Genomic DNA, 18,917 nt, shown 5'->3' with positions numbered 1-18,917 from the left:
TTATCAAGCTTTATATGTGTGGCCAAGCCCCAAACATGGAGCTCCAGCTTGTACAAAAATGCACACGAACAGGACCAGCATCTCAGAAAAAAGGAAGAAACATGTAATTCTGAAGTGACCTCAGAACATCCCCAACTGTAATTGTCTGGAAATAATACACTTCTGCTATGGTATTTGCAGTGCAACATTGAAGAAATTCAGAGTTATCAGTCTGGGTTTGGCTTTTCCCCTACCCCACACTCCCCTCCTTTCTGTCTTTGCATTTCTAAGCTTGAGAAAGCTTTAATGCCTGAATCTAGATAGTTATGGTACAGGTCAGAATAAGACCATGTTCATGGCTAGACTTTTTGACTGAAAAGATTACAGAAGCAATCAGTAATTCTGACTTCTAGGTTTTCACTGAGAGACAAGATTAAGAACAGCCAATATAATTTAAAAATAGAAAACAAGCTTGCTCTGCATTTCCCAGGTTAGTCCTCTTCTACAGTTGTCATATCTGCTTTTAGACTGATCTATCTCTTAGTCACACAGTGCCAGGTAATGTTCCCTTCCTTCTCCACTGTTGAAAATCAGTTTCTATATCAGTGAATTGCTGTAAATAAAGATCCCCTTGCACATGGAATACTATATAACTGGAAAAAACCCACAACCCCCCAAAACACCCTAAACTCTCAGCCCCTTCTCACTTACCCCAGTCCCATTCTCTCAATGGCTTTGTAAATGGCCACCTCTGTCTTTGCAGGGAGCATCCCGGATGTGCGAGGATGCTCAGTTTTTGTACATCCCATATGGCGTGAAACACAAAATGAGAAAGCACAGTAGTGCAAGTTTTAGCTCATATGCTCTAGACAGAAATGACCTTGGAGAAATATACAGTCAGCTTGCCCAACACTGTGTTCTCCCTCTATACCTCTAAAATAAACATTCCAATCCCTTTCTACCAACCCATCTGACAGGTTACAGCAGCCCAATATCGAGTGTCTTACTGCTGTTCTTTTCAACACTGGATTTTCATCTGCAAAAATAATCTAAGAATGGGAAAATTCATGTTCCCATGAACTTAGATCAGCAAGACTCACTTCTCTCCTTCCCCTTCTTCTGAGCGAGGTGGTTCAATACAAGCCCCTCCCTGGCAGCCAGACAATAAAGCTGCAAATAACTTATTCTGATCAAAGCCCCATCTGCTTGGCAGCAGCAATTCAACTGCACTTGTGGTTTTTGTATGGCTGCAGCTTCGGAATTGAATGATCCTTTCATTTCGATGGAAGTTTAAACAAAATATGGTAATTAGCATCAACCACTGCTTTCAAGGCTACTGTCTACAAAGACATCTCTAATAAAAGGACTTTGCTGCTTTTCCATCTAATTACACAACATTGTTGAACAATACAATTTAAATTTAAATCAGGCAGCTCTTTTTCTTGAAGTCAGTTAACAGACTTCCTGTCTTACACTACCTATGGATGGTAGGGGATATGACTAAAATGAAGAATTCTATCGCCAAACCGGCTCACAGGACTTTGTTTCATCTTTCCCTGAGGAATATAGCTGTGGTTGGTAGCATTTAGCTCTAATCTTGCTAGTATAAAACTACCTATCTACCTTTCAAAAAGGAAAGCAGGATTTAAGCTTTTTACCAGAGCAGGGTGAAAAACCAGGCATTATGTAGCATTGCAGTTTTATGACATAATAAAAGATGCCAGCATACAATGATGAATGTTCTTAGTGAGACATCCACAGTGCTGTAGTCAATAAAAATTTTTATAGGCACCATCCTCAGTGATATAAACAAGAGGAAAATTAATTTATTGTAACCACTACCAGTTTTTGTTTAGGTACTATAAATTCTCATTACAATAAAAATCAATAGTGGAAAAACTAATCTTACCCCAAAAAAGAATATTTTTTGGCAAATGATGTTTTTCACAATCATATTGGGCTGAATATACCTGACCTTACAGCGAAGCCAAGGTGGGCCTGACCTTGTGTTGAGAGAGAAACCCCTGGGGTGTATCAGCAGATGCTGTAGAAAAAAGCCAGTGGCTCAGCTAAAACACTTCGTTAACATTAGCCCACAAAACCTGACTGAATGGAAAGACTTAATCTGGCCCCATCGTTGCTGATGAGCTGATAGGCAGGAATAAAATACTGTTTTAAAGCCTCTGGCTGGGGCAGGGATTTTGACACATGAATTCCCTTAGGCCATTCTGACAACTCCAATCTAAAGGTTTATCCTAAAGACTTTTCTTGCCACCTCCTATTTGCCAAGTGAAACAAAAAGGGCAGGTAAACGAAATGTACCTGAGGGTGTCACGTATTTTAGCAGTCTGAGTTATAATGTGAGGGAAGAGTTTTACTGTGTATTGATGCGTTTGTGAAACTCCTTTTTAGAAATCTGACTGGAAGAGAAAGCTTCAGATTGGTAAACAGCATCCTCCATTAGTTCCTAAACGATGAGAGTAACACAAGGCACCAAGAGAGAAGTTTTGTTTCAATAATATCACCTATTGTGCATTTCCCAAACAGATTGGGACCTGGAATACAGATAGACAAGCATTCCTCACTTAACATGCTGTTACAGAGCTGAACAGCAAAACAGTGCAAGTTCAAATACAAACTCTGTGTTCAATGCAACAGCTTTTAATTACAATTCCAAGGAAGTGCTCTCCCACCCAAACACCTCAAGCAGAACAACCTGAAGTCCATGTCATGCCCCTCCATGCAGTCCAGCTACTCTCATCATGCGATTATTTCCTGCTCGTCTCAGCCTGAGCTTTCTCTCACCTGACACATAATAAGGCACTCATCTACCAATCCTCCTCACCTAGCAAAGAAACAAACACTCTGCAGTTTTCCACTGGGGAAAAAAACCCACCAAACCATAATAAACTAACATATTGACAATTTTGGAGAAAAGCGGCCAAAAAAAAAAAAAAAAAAAAAAAAAAAAAAAAGAAACTTAAAATGAAAATGATACTTGTCAGGAAACTGCTTGAGAGCCATTCAGCTGTGCCCTGTGCAAGGAAAGCTCAAGCAATCTGGAAACCTGCAGCAGACAAAAATAGGAATTCTCACCATAAATTACTACTTTCTTCAGAGTTCTTTTGCCTGTGTCTTCTGGATTACATACCAAGGTGTGTTTAGCAATAGTCAATACAAGACTCATGAATTACTAATAAGCTTTCCTATTATGTGATACTGGTGGTTATCCCCGTGTCAAAGGACAACATTTCACACAAGATACAATACAATACAACTGATACCCATAAAGCACTGAAACAGCAGAGACCTTTCAATACCCCTTTAACCATCTGCAAGGACTCTGACTTCCTTGTATCTGCTTTCCTCACCTAACAGGAAGTCTGTCCTGGCACTGTGTTTCACAGGGAGAAGCTGGAAGTTCGTGTCTGGACATAGTTTCCAAATGTACTTTATAAAGGTATAATTTTGTTTCATTTATAATCCAAATACATTTGTGAATTTAGGGGAAAAATAATGAAAAAGCAATCTTCTAAGGGATATTTTTTTGACAGGAATGCTGTCAAATATTGTGCCTTTACCTGTTGCAAGGAGAAAACAGCATTAACATGAAAATTATGTGTCATGTGCACATTACCAAAAAATTACCTTCTGCCCAGAGGAAAAAGTACTTGCCAGTTGCACAGGTAGTGTAATGCCAGGACAAACCCAGAGAGATTTCATTATAATACAGCAATTTGGTTTGGAATTTAACTTGAACCTTTCACCAAAGAGTATTTGCTGAACTGAAAATATTATTGCTAAGCAAAACTGAAGTACCCCCAGAAAGAAAAACTATCCACACTGCCATGGTTAGCGCCACACAGGCTCAGAGCTGCAGCACATGTAACAGCTTCCAGGGAGCACAGGCAGATGGACACATCCCTGAGGAGAGGCTCCTAGGCTGGGGCTGCTGTCACATCCAGCTGCAGCACAGCTGACTCAACCTGTGCCTGTGCAGTGGGCACTGCCTGCACATTCCATCTCCTGCTTTGGGCCACAGGGGCTGTTACTCTGACTGCACCGTGAAGTTTGGGAAATCACTTTTTCCTAGAAATCTCTCATGTTATCAGAAATACATAGTAAATGCAATCAAATCTGCTGGTCAGCTTGCTGTGTAGCTTCTTTAGTTTTTCTTTATATCAGAACCCGATGGCAAAGACAGAAAATATTCAGCTTCTCAGTGCTTCATCAAGTCCTGACAAAAACAGCACAGGTAGAGAATGACAGTGATGTAGCATGGAAGGGGGGCAGTCAGTCTTCCTCATATTGAAAGCACTACAATAAGACACCTTCAGTTCCAGCAATGACAATGATGAATGATCTGTAACTCTAATGGTAAAATTTAAAATACTAAAAAGGCATCAAATGTGGATTGAAAGGCACCATATCAAAAAGAAATATTTTCCTTCCACAAAAAACCAAAATTCCTTTATTGTACTGTAAATGGCACTAAAAATAAATAGGAAAACATGGATGTGGAATGCAGAGGTTTTTTTATGGAAAACAGCCCACAAAACCCACAATGCATATTAATCTCACATTAGTTGACCTGAGACTAAACAATGAGTCCTGAAGATCTACATGCAATAATTTTGCAGTATTCATCCTCTTGAAAAAGACTTCTGGAACCAAGAGAGCACTCCAGCTGCTTACAATATCTCAGTTATCAGGCACCTGCATCTTCACATCATCAGGAAGAGAGGGTTTGAACCTCAGGAAAGTTGATTCTTACGGAATCACGTTCCCACTGACAAGCAGCCAGGACTAATTCATGTCCACCACAGGCATCTGTGTGTGTTCAAGGTTCATTCAAACAGAAGAGGCTTTACTTTACAGCTACCTTTGAAATGTGTTCCTCCCACCTCAGATTAAAGGTACCACCCAATCTAATTCCAATCTCCTACTAGCAGGCCAACTACTACCAGCCAGGAACACACTCCCTCCTGCAACAGCCTGGGAGGTGCCCTGAGAAAAATTATAGAGGAAACAGTTCTCAAGTGAAGGGATGAATACACAGGCTACAGTAAAACTCCACAGAAGATATTTGTTTAGCATGTCATGTTTCCATGAAATGTTGTTGCAATTATCCAAAGCCATTATTATGATTATTTTTTTCCCAGTAAATGCTGTTACTTGGCAGGACAGTGTATTTCATTCCACTACCTATAGGCAGCTTCTTGCTTTCAAAGCCAAGCACAAAACTCTTCCATGGAATGCAAATTTAACACTATAAAATGGTGAATTTTTTTTCAATGAAAAGCAGAAACAAGCTGCCTTTTCCTCCCCTTCACTGCTCAGCGCCACTCATGTCTCAGTGCACCTACTGGTCAAGCTGTCCCTCAAAGGACTTGTCACAACTCACCACTACTTGTTAAAACACAGAACTCTGCATCCAGTAGCTGTGATTTGCTATGGATGAGAATTGCACACTTTGTACACTTGTATTGATTATTCCCTTCCTACATCCCATCTATCTCTCCTGTTACATTTCATCTTAGGAAGCTGTCACAGTTGATACAACCACAATACACAGAGTATCACCACACAATTTCAGAAAGCTTTAAGCATTCCCCCATACAGAGTAACACCTTACCTCATCAGAAGGCTTCGGGTGTCTGCCCACACGGAGTAACATCACTCCACTTCAGAAAGCTTCAGGCATCTGCCCTCCTTGTTCTTCAGCCCAGCCTTTTATCCCCTCATGTTGATGCACGGCACCTGTGTGCCCTCTGTTCCCTTGGTGGTTGGTCAGTGCACCTGGGCCCTCCATGGCTCATTGCTGTCAGTGCTGCTCACCTGCTTCTCACAGCTGTGCCCACTGGGGATGAGACCCAGCCCCATCCCAATCACCACAAACTGTGTACCTACAGGAAGCTAGACCAGATGACCTGCAGAAGTCTCTTCCAAAAAAATTACTTTATGATTCCATTAACCTTTGTACTGCAAGAACCTTGCAGGCTCTCCAGGGAAAAATCACTCCGTAGAAAGACCCAACCAAAAACCAATTTTTTATTTCACACCATAAAAGTAATAATTCTGGGTATGGACATGAATACTTAGAATTTGTGGAATGTCATGAGTTTTCTCAAAATATATATCCATTATATCCACGTATGAAAAGCCAGCTGTCCCTTTCTGTGCAGAAAAACATTCTGAGACTCAGTTTGCCCTCATTTGCATTAACACATGCACAGTAACAGTCCACCAGGTCTCCTGTGCTTGTTCTAACAGTTGTAATAAGATTGAGAGGCCAAAAGGGATTAGTACAGGTAGCAGGAACAGGAGGCATTGAAAAATGATCGAGAGTAATAAATTTGATTGTTGTAAAATGTCGTTAAAATATTCTACAAGAAGATCTATTAGCTGTCCTAAAACATAAAGCCATCCTGAAATCTGGCCAATGCCAGTGTCACATCATCATCTACAACGCTTATGTGGAAGTGTGTTACTGTGTGGTCTCCTCACCTTCAAAAGGTCTGCTTAACATCAGTATACAGAGATAAAGGATTATTACAGGTGTTCCTTGCCTCTGGCCTGATGCCGTTCAGCACAGCACAGCCATACAATAATCCTTGGAAAATCACTGCCTGTCCTGTCTTGTAATTTAAATAGCGAAAGGCAGATAAGTATTCCACTTAAAAGAGACAGGGCTAAATCTGTAAACACTTCAAAGTGATCTCTAATAACTTGGTTTTATCTCATCTTTTTTCATTTTAACTGCAGCTTTGATGTTCCCCCTAATCTTCCTCTAACCCTGGGCTGGAGAGCACATCCTCACACAGGAGTTTTTGAGTCAGTAGCGTGTATCCCTGACATACCAAATAAAAGTCACACGCAGGTCACACCAGGCAATCTGGTGCACTTGAGAAATGAACAGGGTGGCTGTATCACACTCACTGCTGACAGGTGCGTGTGAGGACACGTGGCACCGGCACCTTATCTCCGTGCCATTTGGCCACACCCAAATGGGTGATGGTGACAGTGACAACCTGCAGGTGAGGGAAGCATTTACAATACTACTGACAAATGTTTCACCTTCATCACTGTGATTTTGTCAACTTGCCACAGGCAGGTATTTGTGTTTCCTCGAGAATCTATCCATGTTATTCTACTCAGAGATTTTAAATCAGTAATATAAACAAACAACGGACACTTCACTTCTGGCAGACTAATTTTTTTAAATTTCCTTTTTAATGCAAAGCAAGCCCCAAGCAAGCTAATTTCCACAGTATCAAGCAGATATAAAAATAGGATTACTTTTACTCTAAAGATATTTTTATAACCTGATGCTACTTTCTATGTGGAATGGAAAATCAGGGACTCTTACTCTCCAGAGAAGTTACTTGCAGTGTAAAGTCAAATGTTACTTCTGAACCCACGTTGTCCCTACTAATAAGTATTAGTACTACTTGGTAACTACTGACCACCAAGACTCTACATAACAGGATAATATTCTAAAACATTACCATGATATTTCATCGTAAGGAAATAGATTTCATAGTTGTAACCAAGTATGAGTTATCAGAGATTAAGGATTTGGTGGGGCTGCTCGATCCAAACGGATGAGTCTAAAGGACAGAGCAAAATCCTGGCTGAAAAGCTGAGTTGGGCATTGCCTCCGATAGATCTGCCAGTGAGTCATCCCCATTCTCTCACATCTGTGCTGTGTGAGTGCTGACAATCACCATTTCTCAAATGTTTAGAAAGCTTAGAAAGGGTACTACTCTGTGCAGAGGCATTAACGAGTTTCTTTTTCTGCCACTTAAGTCTTAGCAGCTCTCTCAATCCTCAGAGAGACAAACCTTTTTCTAGTTTGTCTGTAAGCTCTGCCACCACTACACCCCAGGTAAGAGCATGAGAGTAGCTGTGCTTGAGTGCATACCAATAAAAGGGCATCTGAGCAACAGGCATCCCAAAGAAGCTGTGTCTTAAAAGCACCTTTTGCACAGAAGAAAAAAAATCCCTACACAATATTTAAATCGTATTTTTCCATTTAAACCGTGAATGAAAGAAATTCCTCTGCTTCATGTAACCAGAATGCTAAACAAAACCACAAATTCCTGAAAGAGGTGAAGCCCATTGACCATTTGCCCCATCTGCTGCAGAAAAAAAGAGTAATCTATTGTTTCTCGGTACAAAACATACATTGTAATGTTTATTAAGGCCCCATGAAGCTGTACAGACTCTTACCTTCACACTCCAAAGCCCCAAATATGCAGCAGTTTAACTATGACATAAGAAGCACTATGATACAGCACCTGTACACCAACTGCTCCGCTCTTTGCAGATGTCAGCAAAATCCACAAACGCCAGAGGTTTACGTCCAAAAAGGAGTGAGAGGAGTCCTTCAACTTTATTCGAATAAAGGGAGAGGGTCTATTGGGCCACATGCCCGCGGGCTTTTCTCTCTCGAGGTTTCAGAGGCGCAGCCTCCCTTTTATCCTAAACCCCTGGCTGTGTGCTGCCCTCTTCCTTTCCCCATCAGCTGAGCTGCTAGCAAGGTACAGCCTTCCCAAACCACTGACCTCATATTCCTCCCTTGAACCTGGCATTTCACCCCAAAGTTCAGCTTTGTGCAGACCCTCGTCTGTTCCAGGAGCCCAAACTGTAAGGAATCTGTCCCCCAAAGTCAGTAGAGACATTAATACCCATTCCTTCACCCATCTAATTCTTTGTGAAGACATTAGCACACATCTTTCCTCCCACAGGCATGCTGGGAAAGATCCATGTAAGAAGTTTCCCTTGCTATTTCTAAATAAAAGAATACCAGAGAAAAGCTGTGTAACAGAGGAGTTTTGCATTTTCACTTGTATAATTTATTTATGAGTTTAAAAATAACCTGTGATTCCAGAATCATTCAGAGTATAAGTGAACAGAGGAAAATATTTTGCATCATTTCCTTACCTCTGACAAATTCTGTCTTTGATTTTGTACAGGCTCCATGAACCTACAGTTCTTCCAAGAACTGTATGTAGATATATAAGGTCCCATAACCTTAACTGAAATGTACATTAATTCTGACAGGTTTGAGATGTCAATTTTGGTTTCTACACTCATTGCACTAAATTACTCTTTCTAAAATTTCATGTAAGAGCATCAAACTAAAGAAGATCCTGTACATATGAAACTCACTGTGGAACAGAAGCCCAAACCTTCAGAAAACAAACAGCAAATTTTCACAGTAAGGAACTCAAATGATTTGCCAAACAGCAATGATTTGCTGAAATAACCTGTGAATGACAAATATAAGCCAAAACAAACAAGAAGTTGTCCACACTCAGCTTGAGGACAATGGGGAAATAGAAAGATAAAAAAAGCCACAATTCATTCACTAATTCACAACTACTAATTTATTTGCTGAGTTACAATGGCATTTGGTCTGAAAACCAAGTAGTGGTAACTCCCATTACATAGATTTCAAATATAGTATTTCAAACAGATGGCTGGGGCAGTCTGGATAATTTTCTTGTTTACTTCTTCCATTTGTTTGTTGATTTTAAATTTAGAACAATTCCTACCCAAGCACAAAAGTACAGCTAGGTAAGGGATTTTCACTTGTGTATTTGCAGTCTGTACTAATAACAGTGTGAATATTTATGTCACACAGTAATCACGTCCATCTGAGACTGTATTTTTTAATATATTCATTTTGTGTCTCAGAGAACTTAATTTCTACATGTTTGACTACCTAAGAATATCTACAGATTTGTTTTAAAAACCCCTATCCATTTCCTTTTAATTATAACTTCAGATTCTGCCTGGAGATTTATAATTCATTAATTTTACATATCACTGAATGTGGCTGTGGATATCTGAGTCACCTTGTGCAATTTCTGAAGGTGAAAAAGCCACAAAAGGAAGAAAAACTGTTCTGTCAGCATCAGGGTATAATCAATAACATCCCAGATTAGACAAACAGTGCCACAGTATATCATTCCCAATTTTTAAAAGGAGCATTTTAAATTGAATTCTTAAATAATTTAAAGAATCTACTTCATATATATATATACACACACACATACAAAAGAGCCGTTAAGGAAGTACTTTACAAAATACCTACAACTTTCATCACCTTCAGCTGAACCCAGTAGAACTGAGCCTAAACTTTCAACATCTGTATAGACAAACTATAAAGTCCTTAGCGTAAAAAGAAAAATTTAAAACATGCATTAAGAAATATATTTAAATGAACAAATTATGTAATGTAACTACATATCCACAATTTTTAAGTTCACCATGTGCTGTTAAAAATAAATAAGAGCACACTGCACAATTGGTGACTGGAGTCCATTTGGGTTCTTTTTCCTTTTATTTTTCCATATATTAACACTACCTGAGTAATTCTACACAGATTAATTTTCAGTGGGACTCAAGTACATAGATATTTATAGAATTTTTCCTTTCTATTAATATTAGTTAAAATTGAGGCTAAAACAACATGCTCTTCTACTGATACTTTCACTAAAAGGTAAAAAAGACTTTAGATACTACATTTAATTCAAAAGAAAGTAGATTATCAATCATACTAATGAGAAGTTTGAATTTTCTTACTTTTTCAGTAGAAAACCTCAGAGGGCTGTATGTTATCAAAACTTAATAAAATTAATATATTAAAAACAGATTCATTTTTATACATTGCTTCAAAATTATTGTACAGAATGTAATAGGATTTCATTGTATGAATGCACTTCCTTCAGAAAAGTTTAAAATTTCTAGGAGAGAACAATTCCCAATTCATAAGACATTCCTGCTAGATGTCAGCCCTAGTATGATTTCATAAAAAAAGAAAAAAATAGTAGGATTTTTCTGAAAGAAAACTAAGAGTTAGTTTCCCATGGCATAACTCATTATCTGACACACAATCGACTCACAAAAAGAAAGTAATTTATAAAGAAAATGACAACATTTGTATTACCTAAGTATAAAGAGTAGAAGTATAAAAATCTGTATTGAAGAATGGAGACCTTTATAGTTTTATTATTTCAAACACTGATTTATTTTGTAGTATCTCCTGTGAACAATTACAGGGAAAACTCACAAGAACATCATATATTTACAAAATTTATTCTCAAGATCTCTCAGAAAGAAAGAATCCCGATGTTCACATTAACTGTGGGTAATTACACACCTCTTTCACGTGCATAAAGGAGTGCATGTGGCCATTGCCATTTGAGAGTCCCTTTAAGTGCACGGTCAATCATCTCCAGATTGCACATCCAACTGCAATTATTCATTTAGAGCAATCAGATCTCCCCAGTAATTGAACATGAAGAATTAAAACTCTTTCAGAGAGAATTGGTATTGGTTCTCAATACCTGCAAAAGTATAATTGAAAACAATGTTAAACTTAGATTTGTCCCTAGCATTTATTTTTATGTAATATGTGGTTTGTAAGCATAAAAGGGTATTAAGACTGGTGAAAAGAAGGAGAGGAGAGGAAGAGAAGAGAAAGAGAAGATTGTTTTCTTTTAATTCCTCCTACATGGAAAATTCAGCAAGCAACCTGTGATAAATATATTACAGTGTTGGCTCTCACAATTGTTAGAGTGAGTACTCTGTGTTTTATAATGTTGACTTTTATCAGAGAAGTTTTGCTAAAGTTTAGAGTTCTTTTAATGCAAATGTTGTGTCGTGATACCAGAGTTGGCTGGGAGTGGTTGTAATGTTAACATTTAACCAGTGAAAGAATTGAAGCCTGTTGAATGTTTCAAAAAGTAACAGATGGCCACACCGAGGATGGCTGCATATGCTCTGAAGTGGAGGGACAGAGGAGGAACTATATTAAAATACTTTAATATATATAATCATTTATTAATATGTATTTGGCTGATGCAATACCCAGGGTATATAAGAGGTGTTGCTCTGTTGACTGTTTTGCTCCCAGCTGCAGCTAAGCACCCAGCACTATTCCTTTTGCTTTATTGAATTTGTCCTCTACTGTCCCTTATTTAATTTTCTTTAAATTTTATCTGAGGAGTGGGCTTTGTTTGTCACAAACCCAATACTTAGTAAACCAGGGGATGCACCTGAAACCAGTCCAGGCTCTGTTTTAGTAACAAAAATTACTGAAGTGTTGGTCTTTTTTTTTTTTTTTCCAAATAAACATCTGAGCAAACTGGCCAGTGCAAGATTAATTTGGAAGTCATTATTCACCTCTATAGGCACTATTTTGTTTGATGGAGAAAAGCATAATAAACAAGCTTTGTGGCATGTTCTACCTGATCAATGGGTGGTGTTAAGAACCACCAAGCCCAACCCCTGGCCCGACCCAAAAAACTCTGAACACAGTCGGCTCCTCACAGCTCAGTCCTTTGCCCCAGCAGTGAGACTACTGCTGCATGCTGCTCTGTGCTCCACTGCAGGGATTGACAGACACGGGCCATGCTCTGCAAGCAAAGCCAGTTTATGACACTAATCACCCATATTTATAGCTCTCTAACTTCCGTACAAAACTTTCCACTCGGACCCCTTTGCCCCTGTTCCCTTAGTAACACAATCTTTTCTGTTATCGAGTCCCTGTCACATTCTTTTGTGCCAGCAATGTCCTTGTTACATCTTCTCTCCTCAGAGGGGTCGGTGACCAAACATGGTGTCTTCATTTTTGTCCTTGCCTTGAGTTTATCTCTCCCACAGCTTCCACTGTACCAGGGCCAGGAGCTCTGCAGCACTACCCAGCTCAGCTTCTGTGGCTGTCTGATCTTCCACACTCCGTATTCTACATCTTGAACATCCCAATTGCTGCAGCACACCACATCACCAATGAGCTCTTTGTAAATCTGCTTGTTGCAAAAATGGCTAGCAATAAAACAAAGAGTCTGTACACACACACACAAGGATAATTTCCCCCTTACTTCAAGAATTCCTATCTTCCCCTCCTCACCTATGTCTTCATTTTCCTTCCTTGGTTTATACATCTCATGACTTGAACTGCTACTTAAACTTCTGGGGAAGTAACAGTTGTCAAACCTGCGAGGGATTAGAAATCTCCTGATATAAACCAAAAATTCTGTAACTCTGAAAAGTTTCCTTTAGACGTGTCCATCCATTTGAGCAGTCCAGGTAGCACTCCTTCAGCCCCTAGCATGCAGCACATGGACAGCCAATTTGCCAGCTGATCACCCTGCAGCCACCACTGCAGCAATCCAGGTGCACTGTGCCCAAAAAGGGATGAGTAGTTCATATGATTTCTTTTAGTGCAGATGATGCTGTTTTAGGTACATGTGGGCTGCTTTATCACCTCATAATTCTTAGAAGCATGAAAAGAACGGAATAAAGAAGTGCCAACTATCAAGTGCTGCCTCAGTGCATGCAAAACACCCAGCTCTCTTCCACAGGTCTTAATGTAAATAAACCTCAGCTGCTTCTTAAATGTCCCCCAGTGCCCAGTTTTGGTCTGGAGGTCGTCCCTCCTCTGTGTTCCCTTGGCTGGGGCTCCTCAGCCTCCTCACAAGTCAGCAAGAGCCGAGGAGGATTCTGTGTGTTACCCCTGGCAGAGGCTGACACCTCTCCCTGTCCCTCACTATCTGGATCAGACTAAGGGGGAGATAGGAGTGCTGCAGCTTGTCTGTGGCCTGGGTAAAGCACACTTCTTAACCCTTTCCTCCCCTGAGTCCTTTGCCAGTTCGGAGAGCATGACCTACATTCCGCTGAATATATTTTACATATATGTAAAATTAAGCCACAGGAGCACCACACGTTGTCACATTTCCAGCCACAGGACAAAATAACTTTTCCCAGAAGTTGAAGATAGACATGGATAAAACTGTCTCCAGGATAAAGCTGTAGACCCCCTGGGGCTCTCAAATGAGAGCAATCAATAAGAAATAATCTGTAGCTTCCAGGACTTTCATTGTTCTTCCTGATTTCATCTGGGCCCAGTGAAAGTTCACACAAAGGGTAGCTAGTGTGATTTAACCGCTAAGAAACTGCACATACACATGTTTAGGGGAGAAAATCAGGGCAAATTATCCCATGTGCTATTGAGAGGAGAGATGTGTGCTAATGTCTTTACAAACAATTGGATGGGTGAAGGAATGGGTATTAATGTCTCTACTGACTTTGGGGGGCAGGTTCCTTACAGTTTGGGCTCCTGGAACAGACGAGGGTCTGCACAAAGCTGAACTTTGGGGTGAAATGCCAGGTTCAAGGGAGGAATATGAGGTCAGTGGTTTGGGAAGGCTGTACCTTGCTAGCAGCTCAGCTGATGGGGAAAGGAAGAGGGCAGCACACAGCCAGGGGTTTAGGATAAAAGGGAGGCTGCGCCTCTGAAACCTCGAGAGAGAAAAGCCCGCGGGCATGTGGCCCAATAGACCCTCTCCCTTTATTCAAATAAAGTTGAAGGACTCCTCTCACTCCTTTTTGGATGTAAACCTCTGGCGTTTGCAGATTACTGATTTTCCTGACACTATCCTTTTATTTTTTTAAATTTTTTTTTAGGAAAACTTTTAAAAAGGTGAGGGAATGTCAGAAGTAGTATAGGAAAAACTATACGTGAAAAAGAATAGCATATGAAAAAAAATATGGTTTATTTTACCTACTTCATATATTTGCATTAATTTAAATTTTAAAAATACTTGGTAACAGCAAAATTGTTGCTGCTAACACATTGCCTGCTAGGAAGGAGTTCATCCTTTATTAACCTCTTTACTAATATAAATATTTCTGGAGGATTTCCATGGAAAGGCAATGCACAGGGTGATAATAAATGTCATACAGGGAACAAGAACGCTGCTCATAAGCTAAAACTCCTTACATGGTTTTAGCCTTTTTTGGGGTCAATGTGTTTTAAAAAAGGGAGAGCAGGATTATTTTTGCCAAGATCCACTATGCCCTCAAATGTTTCCCGACCACTTTCTTTGCCACTACAAAAGGGAATTTTAAAATTCAAACATGAAGTACAAATTAAATTAACAGTTTAGGAGGTTTTCTTTATTGTTCTTAATTGTCATCTTTTGATTCATGGACATATTCTGGGTGATGCAGTACTTTCAGATCCAAATGCTCAAAGATGCTGAGTCATGCCACAAATTCCATGAGATCTTATAGTGAAATAGCCAAGATGGATGTTTTATTTTACTTCTATTTTTTATCATCTGTTCTTTAAGTAGTGTTAAGGTCCACAAACATTTGTTAGCCTGGAGCTGGTTTGTGTTTCCCAGAAAAGTATGTAAATCCTTGAGGCTTGCAAGTATAAATATGAGAAATGAATTGCCTGTACTGAGTCAGGGAAAAGAATTGAAACTCAAGATTGTGCCCATATAGGAAATAAAGATATTATAAGCATAGGAAAAAAAGTAAACTTCTATCTATTATAAACTAGTCTTGAAGTCTTACTCATCACCAAGACACAAAAAAATCAGGTTTATTATTTTACATCTCACTCAGACACATTGAGAGCTAGGATTTGCACAATCTCTCCAGAGATTTCCCTACCTTACTCTGACTAGCCTAGAATATAATGGCAACTAGCAAAAGGTGTGGAATTCTGTCTTTGATTTCAAGATTTGCTTTCAGTGTATAGTTTAAAAATTAAAAACAAATTTAAATAATCCTAGTTTTTAGATAAATGTAAATAAACAACCAAAAATATACAAATACAAAGAAAACCCCCTCCACAATCCCACTTTCACACCTTTTGTAGGCTTACAAATTATCTCAAAACTCTATTACTTTTGTTAAAGGTTTTTGGTGGCGTTTTATTGCTGTTGTGAGTTGGTTTGGCAGGGTTTGTGTTGTTTTGTTGTTTGGGGTTTTTTTTTTTTGAGACTGGAGGCATATTAAAAAATATCTAAATGTGTTGCTTATATGACTTCGGTTAAAAAAAAATAGAGCAGAATTGTCCACGGATACTTTCTTAAAACCCAGGGGAACACATTAATTACTGATGCAACACATAAACCTTGTCTGTCTGCTGACAAATCTGTTCTCTCACAGGGAGTTGTAGACAGGATCAGGGTCTAAGCTCCTTCCAGTGCACCTCCTAATATTGCTGCCATTGCCAGTCTGTACCAGGGTGTCAGGTGAGAACGTGGCTCCTGCAAGAACTGCCTGCGGTTAAATGAATTTGGCAGAATGAGATGCCTCACTTGGCACCGTTACAACATAGTCTTTCCAAGGGGATTGAAATCAATCCATTCACCAGCGAGCTTTTAGGAGACTCACTGCTCTGCCCTGTGCTCATTAGTCGTGGAACTGGGAAAGCAAGTCATTTACTAATGTACTTTATGATGTCTGATTAAAAAGGCTGAGAGGAGAGAAGACATTCGAACCTAAATTCAGCCTGAGAGGAAAGCTGCAGCTCTAGTGAGTAACAGAAGAGTTTCTGCAATGCAAGGACCAGGCTGGCAAGCTCTGCTCTCATCAGACTGAGGAATAACTGCAGCAAACTGCTGGCATATGCTGAATTTACTGGTGTCCGTGGTGCTTAATGGGCCATCACCAGCACGGGGTGGTGTGTGGGTGTGGGGGTGTTTCTATTTGGGTTTAGGAGAGAAAATAATGCTGGAAAAGGACAGGTCTCTGAAAGACGAGCGTTACATAAATATGAAATAGAAGAGGGTACCCTGATTTAGGAAAAGAGGATAAAGAACACAGGCAGATTTCTGGACGAATGGTGACAGTAATCTGACCGTCTGGCAGAACCCATAACGGCTGATTAAGAGGAGAAAAATGTGATTAAAGCATACTACAGTTTCATAGAGTAGTGTCATCTTTAAAACTCTCAAAAAAGGGATTTTTATAGGGTCCGACACAACACATATATTAACACATTGTAACAGCAAGAAGCTAAAACAAGTGAGTACAGAAGAAAAAAGATACTAATTAAAAGTATTTTGATTTAGCGCAGAAGAGCCTCAGATTCTGGTCAAACTGAGCAGACTTCAATAAACAGATTCAAAGCCACTTAGTAGTTTGAGTACCCGGGTCGATATTGTTTTAGTTTCTTTGCTGAAAAAGCAATATAAAGAAGCTAAACCAGGCTGGTATGAGCAGAGAATTCAAAACAAAACACTCCAAACCACCCAAACTCCAACACAGCTCTCCACATTTACCCTTAGAAAGGCAAATGAGCATTGTCCCTGTTAACAGGTCCTAACGAGCCTGGCCCCCGCTAGCTCAGATGTGTTACGGATGAGCAGGCACCTTTCTGTGTTCCTTGTGAGAGCCTTAGGAAAAGTGTCACACATTGAAAAACCAGAGATCAAACACTCCTCTAAGCTGCCTGTGAGCCTGACACAATGCAAACCCAGAGAGCGGATGGATGAGAGGAACCGACGGCAGAAGGGAAACAGGACACTGGCATTGTGCGGGGCTGGGGTCACTGCTGGGACTGAACTGGGGAGAGTTGGTGGACAGCTTCGAGCTGCAAGACTCCTTTTAGCCATGCTAGACTCATCTGTTATTCCCAACCCAGACTTGACGATTCCATCAGGATGATATAAATCGGCAATAACTTCAGACAAGCAGAGGGACAAATGACCCAAGAGAGCTCTCACACCGGTATGGATTTTCTGAACTTTTATCTCCTGGGGGTATTTTACACTCCCTGTCACCATGTACGTCGCAATCACTACAGCGACATAGGAGAAAGCTACTTTTATTTCACAGATGGGACATCTACTGGAATAATAAAAAGCCAGCAGCACAGGGACAAATGCTCTGGTGACTGCCCACGTTCAGGGAGGCAGAGACAAACAGAACATATGTAGGTACCTGTGATGAGCAAGTATTTGTGTGGTTGTGCACGTAGGTGCCTCTGTGTGTGAGCTGCTTTACAAACCTTGTTCTCCTGGGATTCCCGGTACTGGACAGAACACACCCGCATCGTGTAATAAAGAACAGTAAAACGACACCTGAGCTCCCAGTGCCAGGTAAACAGAGCAGCACAGTCCCACCAGCAGGGCCTGGTAAATCACATACATTGCCCCCGGGCTATGCTGGTTTTTAAAGAACTAGAGTTCGTGTCTTTGTATGGCCCCATTGATCTGAGTGCTCCAAGAGGTGCTTGCAGCCTGCTCAGTACTTTTCTGTACACTGCACACAGTACAATGGAGAAAGAATGACCTGAATGATTTGATGGATTACTGAATTGGCTTGACAGGTATCGAATTCCAGACCAGTCTTCTGAGCAGAGGTTCCTTCCCTCCAGTCTGTATTCACTAGCTAGTTCTGTAACCCAAGCAAAATTCTGCCTAGCTGTGTAAATGAACATTTAATGCATCACTTTGAAACTGCACCAGATGAATTTAACCCTGCCCTGGGGCAGGGAAGTAGGTTAAATGACTTCACAAATACTGTAGGTTCCTGTTTCCCGTGATTCTTCTACTGCTTGGGATTGCTGCTGTCTCTGTTCCCAACCTGCCCCAGTGGCATTCAGATGATGTGCTCATCTTTGCCTTGAAGTATTTTAATAAGTTCGATTTTATCTTCCCCCAAAAATCAGTTATCAATATGAAGTATATCAATCATGGACATAGTGGCAAAATACCCATGTTTATGTAAAAAAAAAAGTTATAACTTAATTTCATCAGCACTATTTCTTCCAAACACATAAGTGCAACCCTGTCCCAGTTTAGGCAGCAATCTTTCCCCATCTCAGGTCAGTTTAGAGGGCCCAGCTCACAAAGTCTGTTTGCATTACTGTAAAGGATCTCAGCAGAGGAACAGATGATTTAAAAGGATACTAAAATAGAAGCCCAAGGCAGTTGTAGCTGACTCACATTGGAGAGCCTAGGCCTTACAGCACATCATCTTCATTTATTTTGTTCTTTCCTGTATCACCCATTGGGAAGTATTGAGTCATTCTCTGCTGTGGACATTCATTATCCACAGCTTGGTTCTAACAGGACTCATGGACAATTCATCCCTTGACAGTGAAACCGTCACTGCAAGGAAAG

At 40.1% G+C, this 18,917-nt stretch overlaps 2 protein-coding genes across 3 annotated transcripts in view; both read right to left on the bottom strand.

The window, feature by feature from the left end:
* Positions 1-5,637, bottom strand: part of LIMS2 (LIM zinc finger domain containing 2) — a 201,757-nt gene extending 196,120 nt beyond the window's left edge. The window contains exon 1 of the mRNA XM_068200999.1: positions 5,615-5,637. Coding sequence (XP_068057100.1) covers positions 5,615-5,619 — 5 coding nt within the window. The 5' untranslated portion in view covers positions 5,620-5,637. The remainder of the gene's footprint in view (positions 1-5,614) is intronic.
* The window catches only part of SPSB4 (splA/ryanodine receptor domain and SOCS box containing 4), a 162,507-nt gene that overhangs the window by 99,036 nt on the left and 44,554 nt on the right, over positions 1-18,917 (bottom strand). The gene's annotated exons all lie outside the window — the stretch shown is intronic.

Source organism: Anomalospiza imberbis, chromosome 10 (genome assembly GCF_031753505.1).
Source record: "Anomalospiza imberbis isolate Cuckoo-Finch-1a 21T00152 chromosome 10, ASM3175350v1, whole genome shotgun sequence".
NCBI lineage: Eukaryota > Metazoa > Chordata > Aves > Passeriformes > Viduidae > Anomalospiza > Anomalospiza imberbis.
Note: the sequence above shows the minus strand (reverse complement) of the source record. Positions and strands in the feature narration are given on the sequence as shown.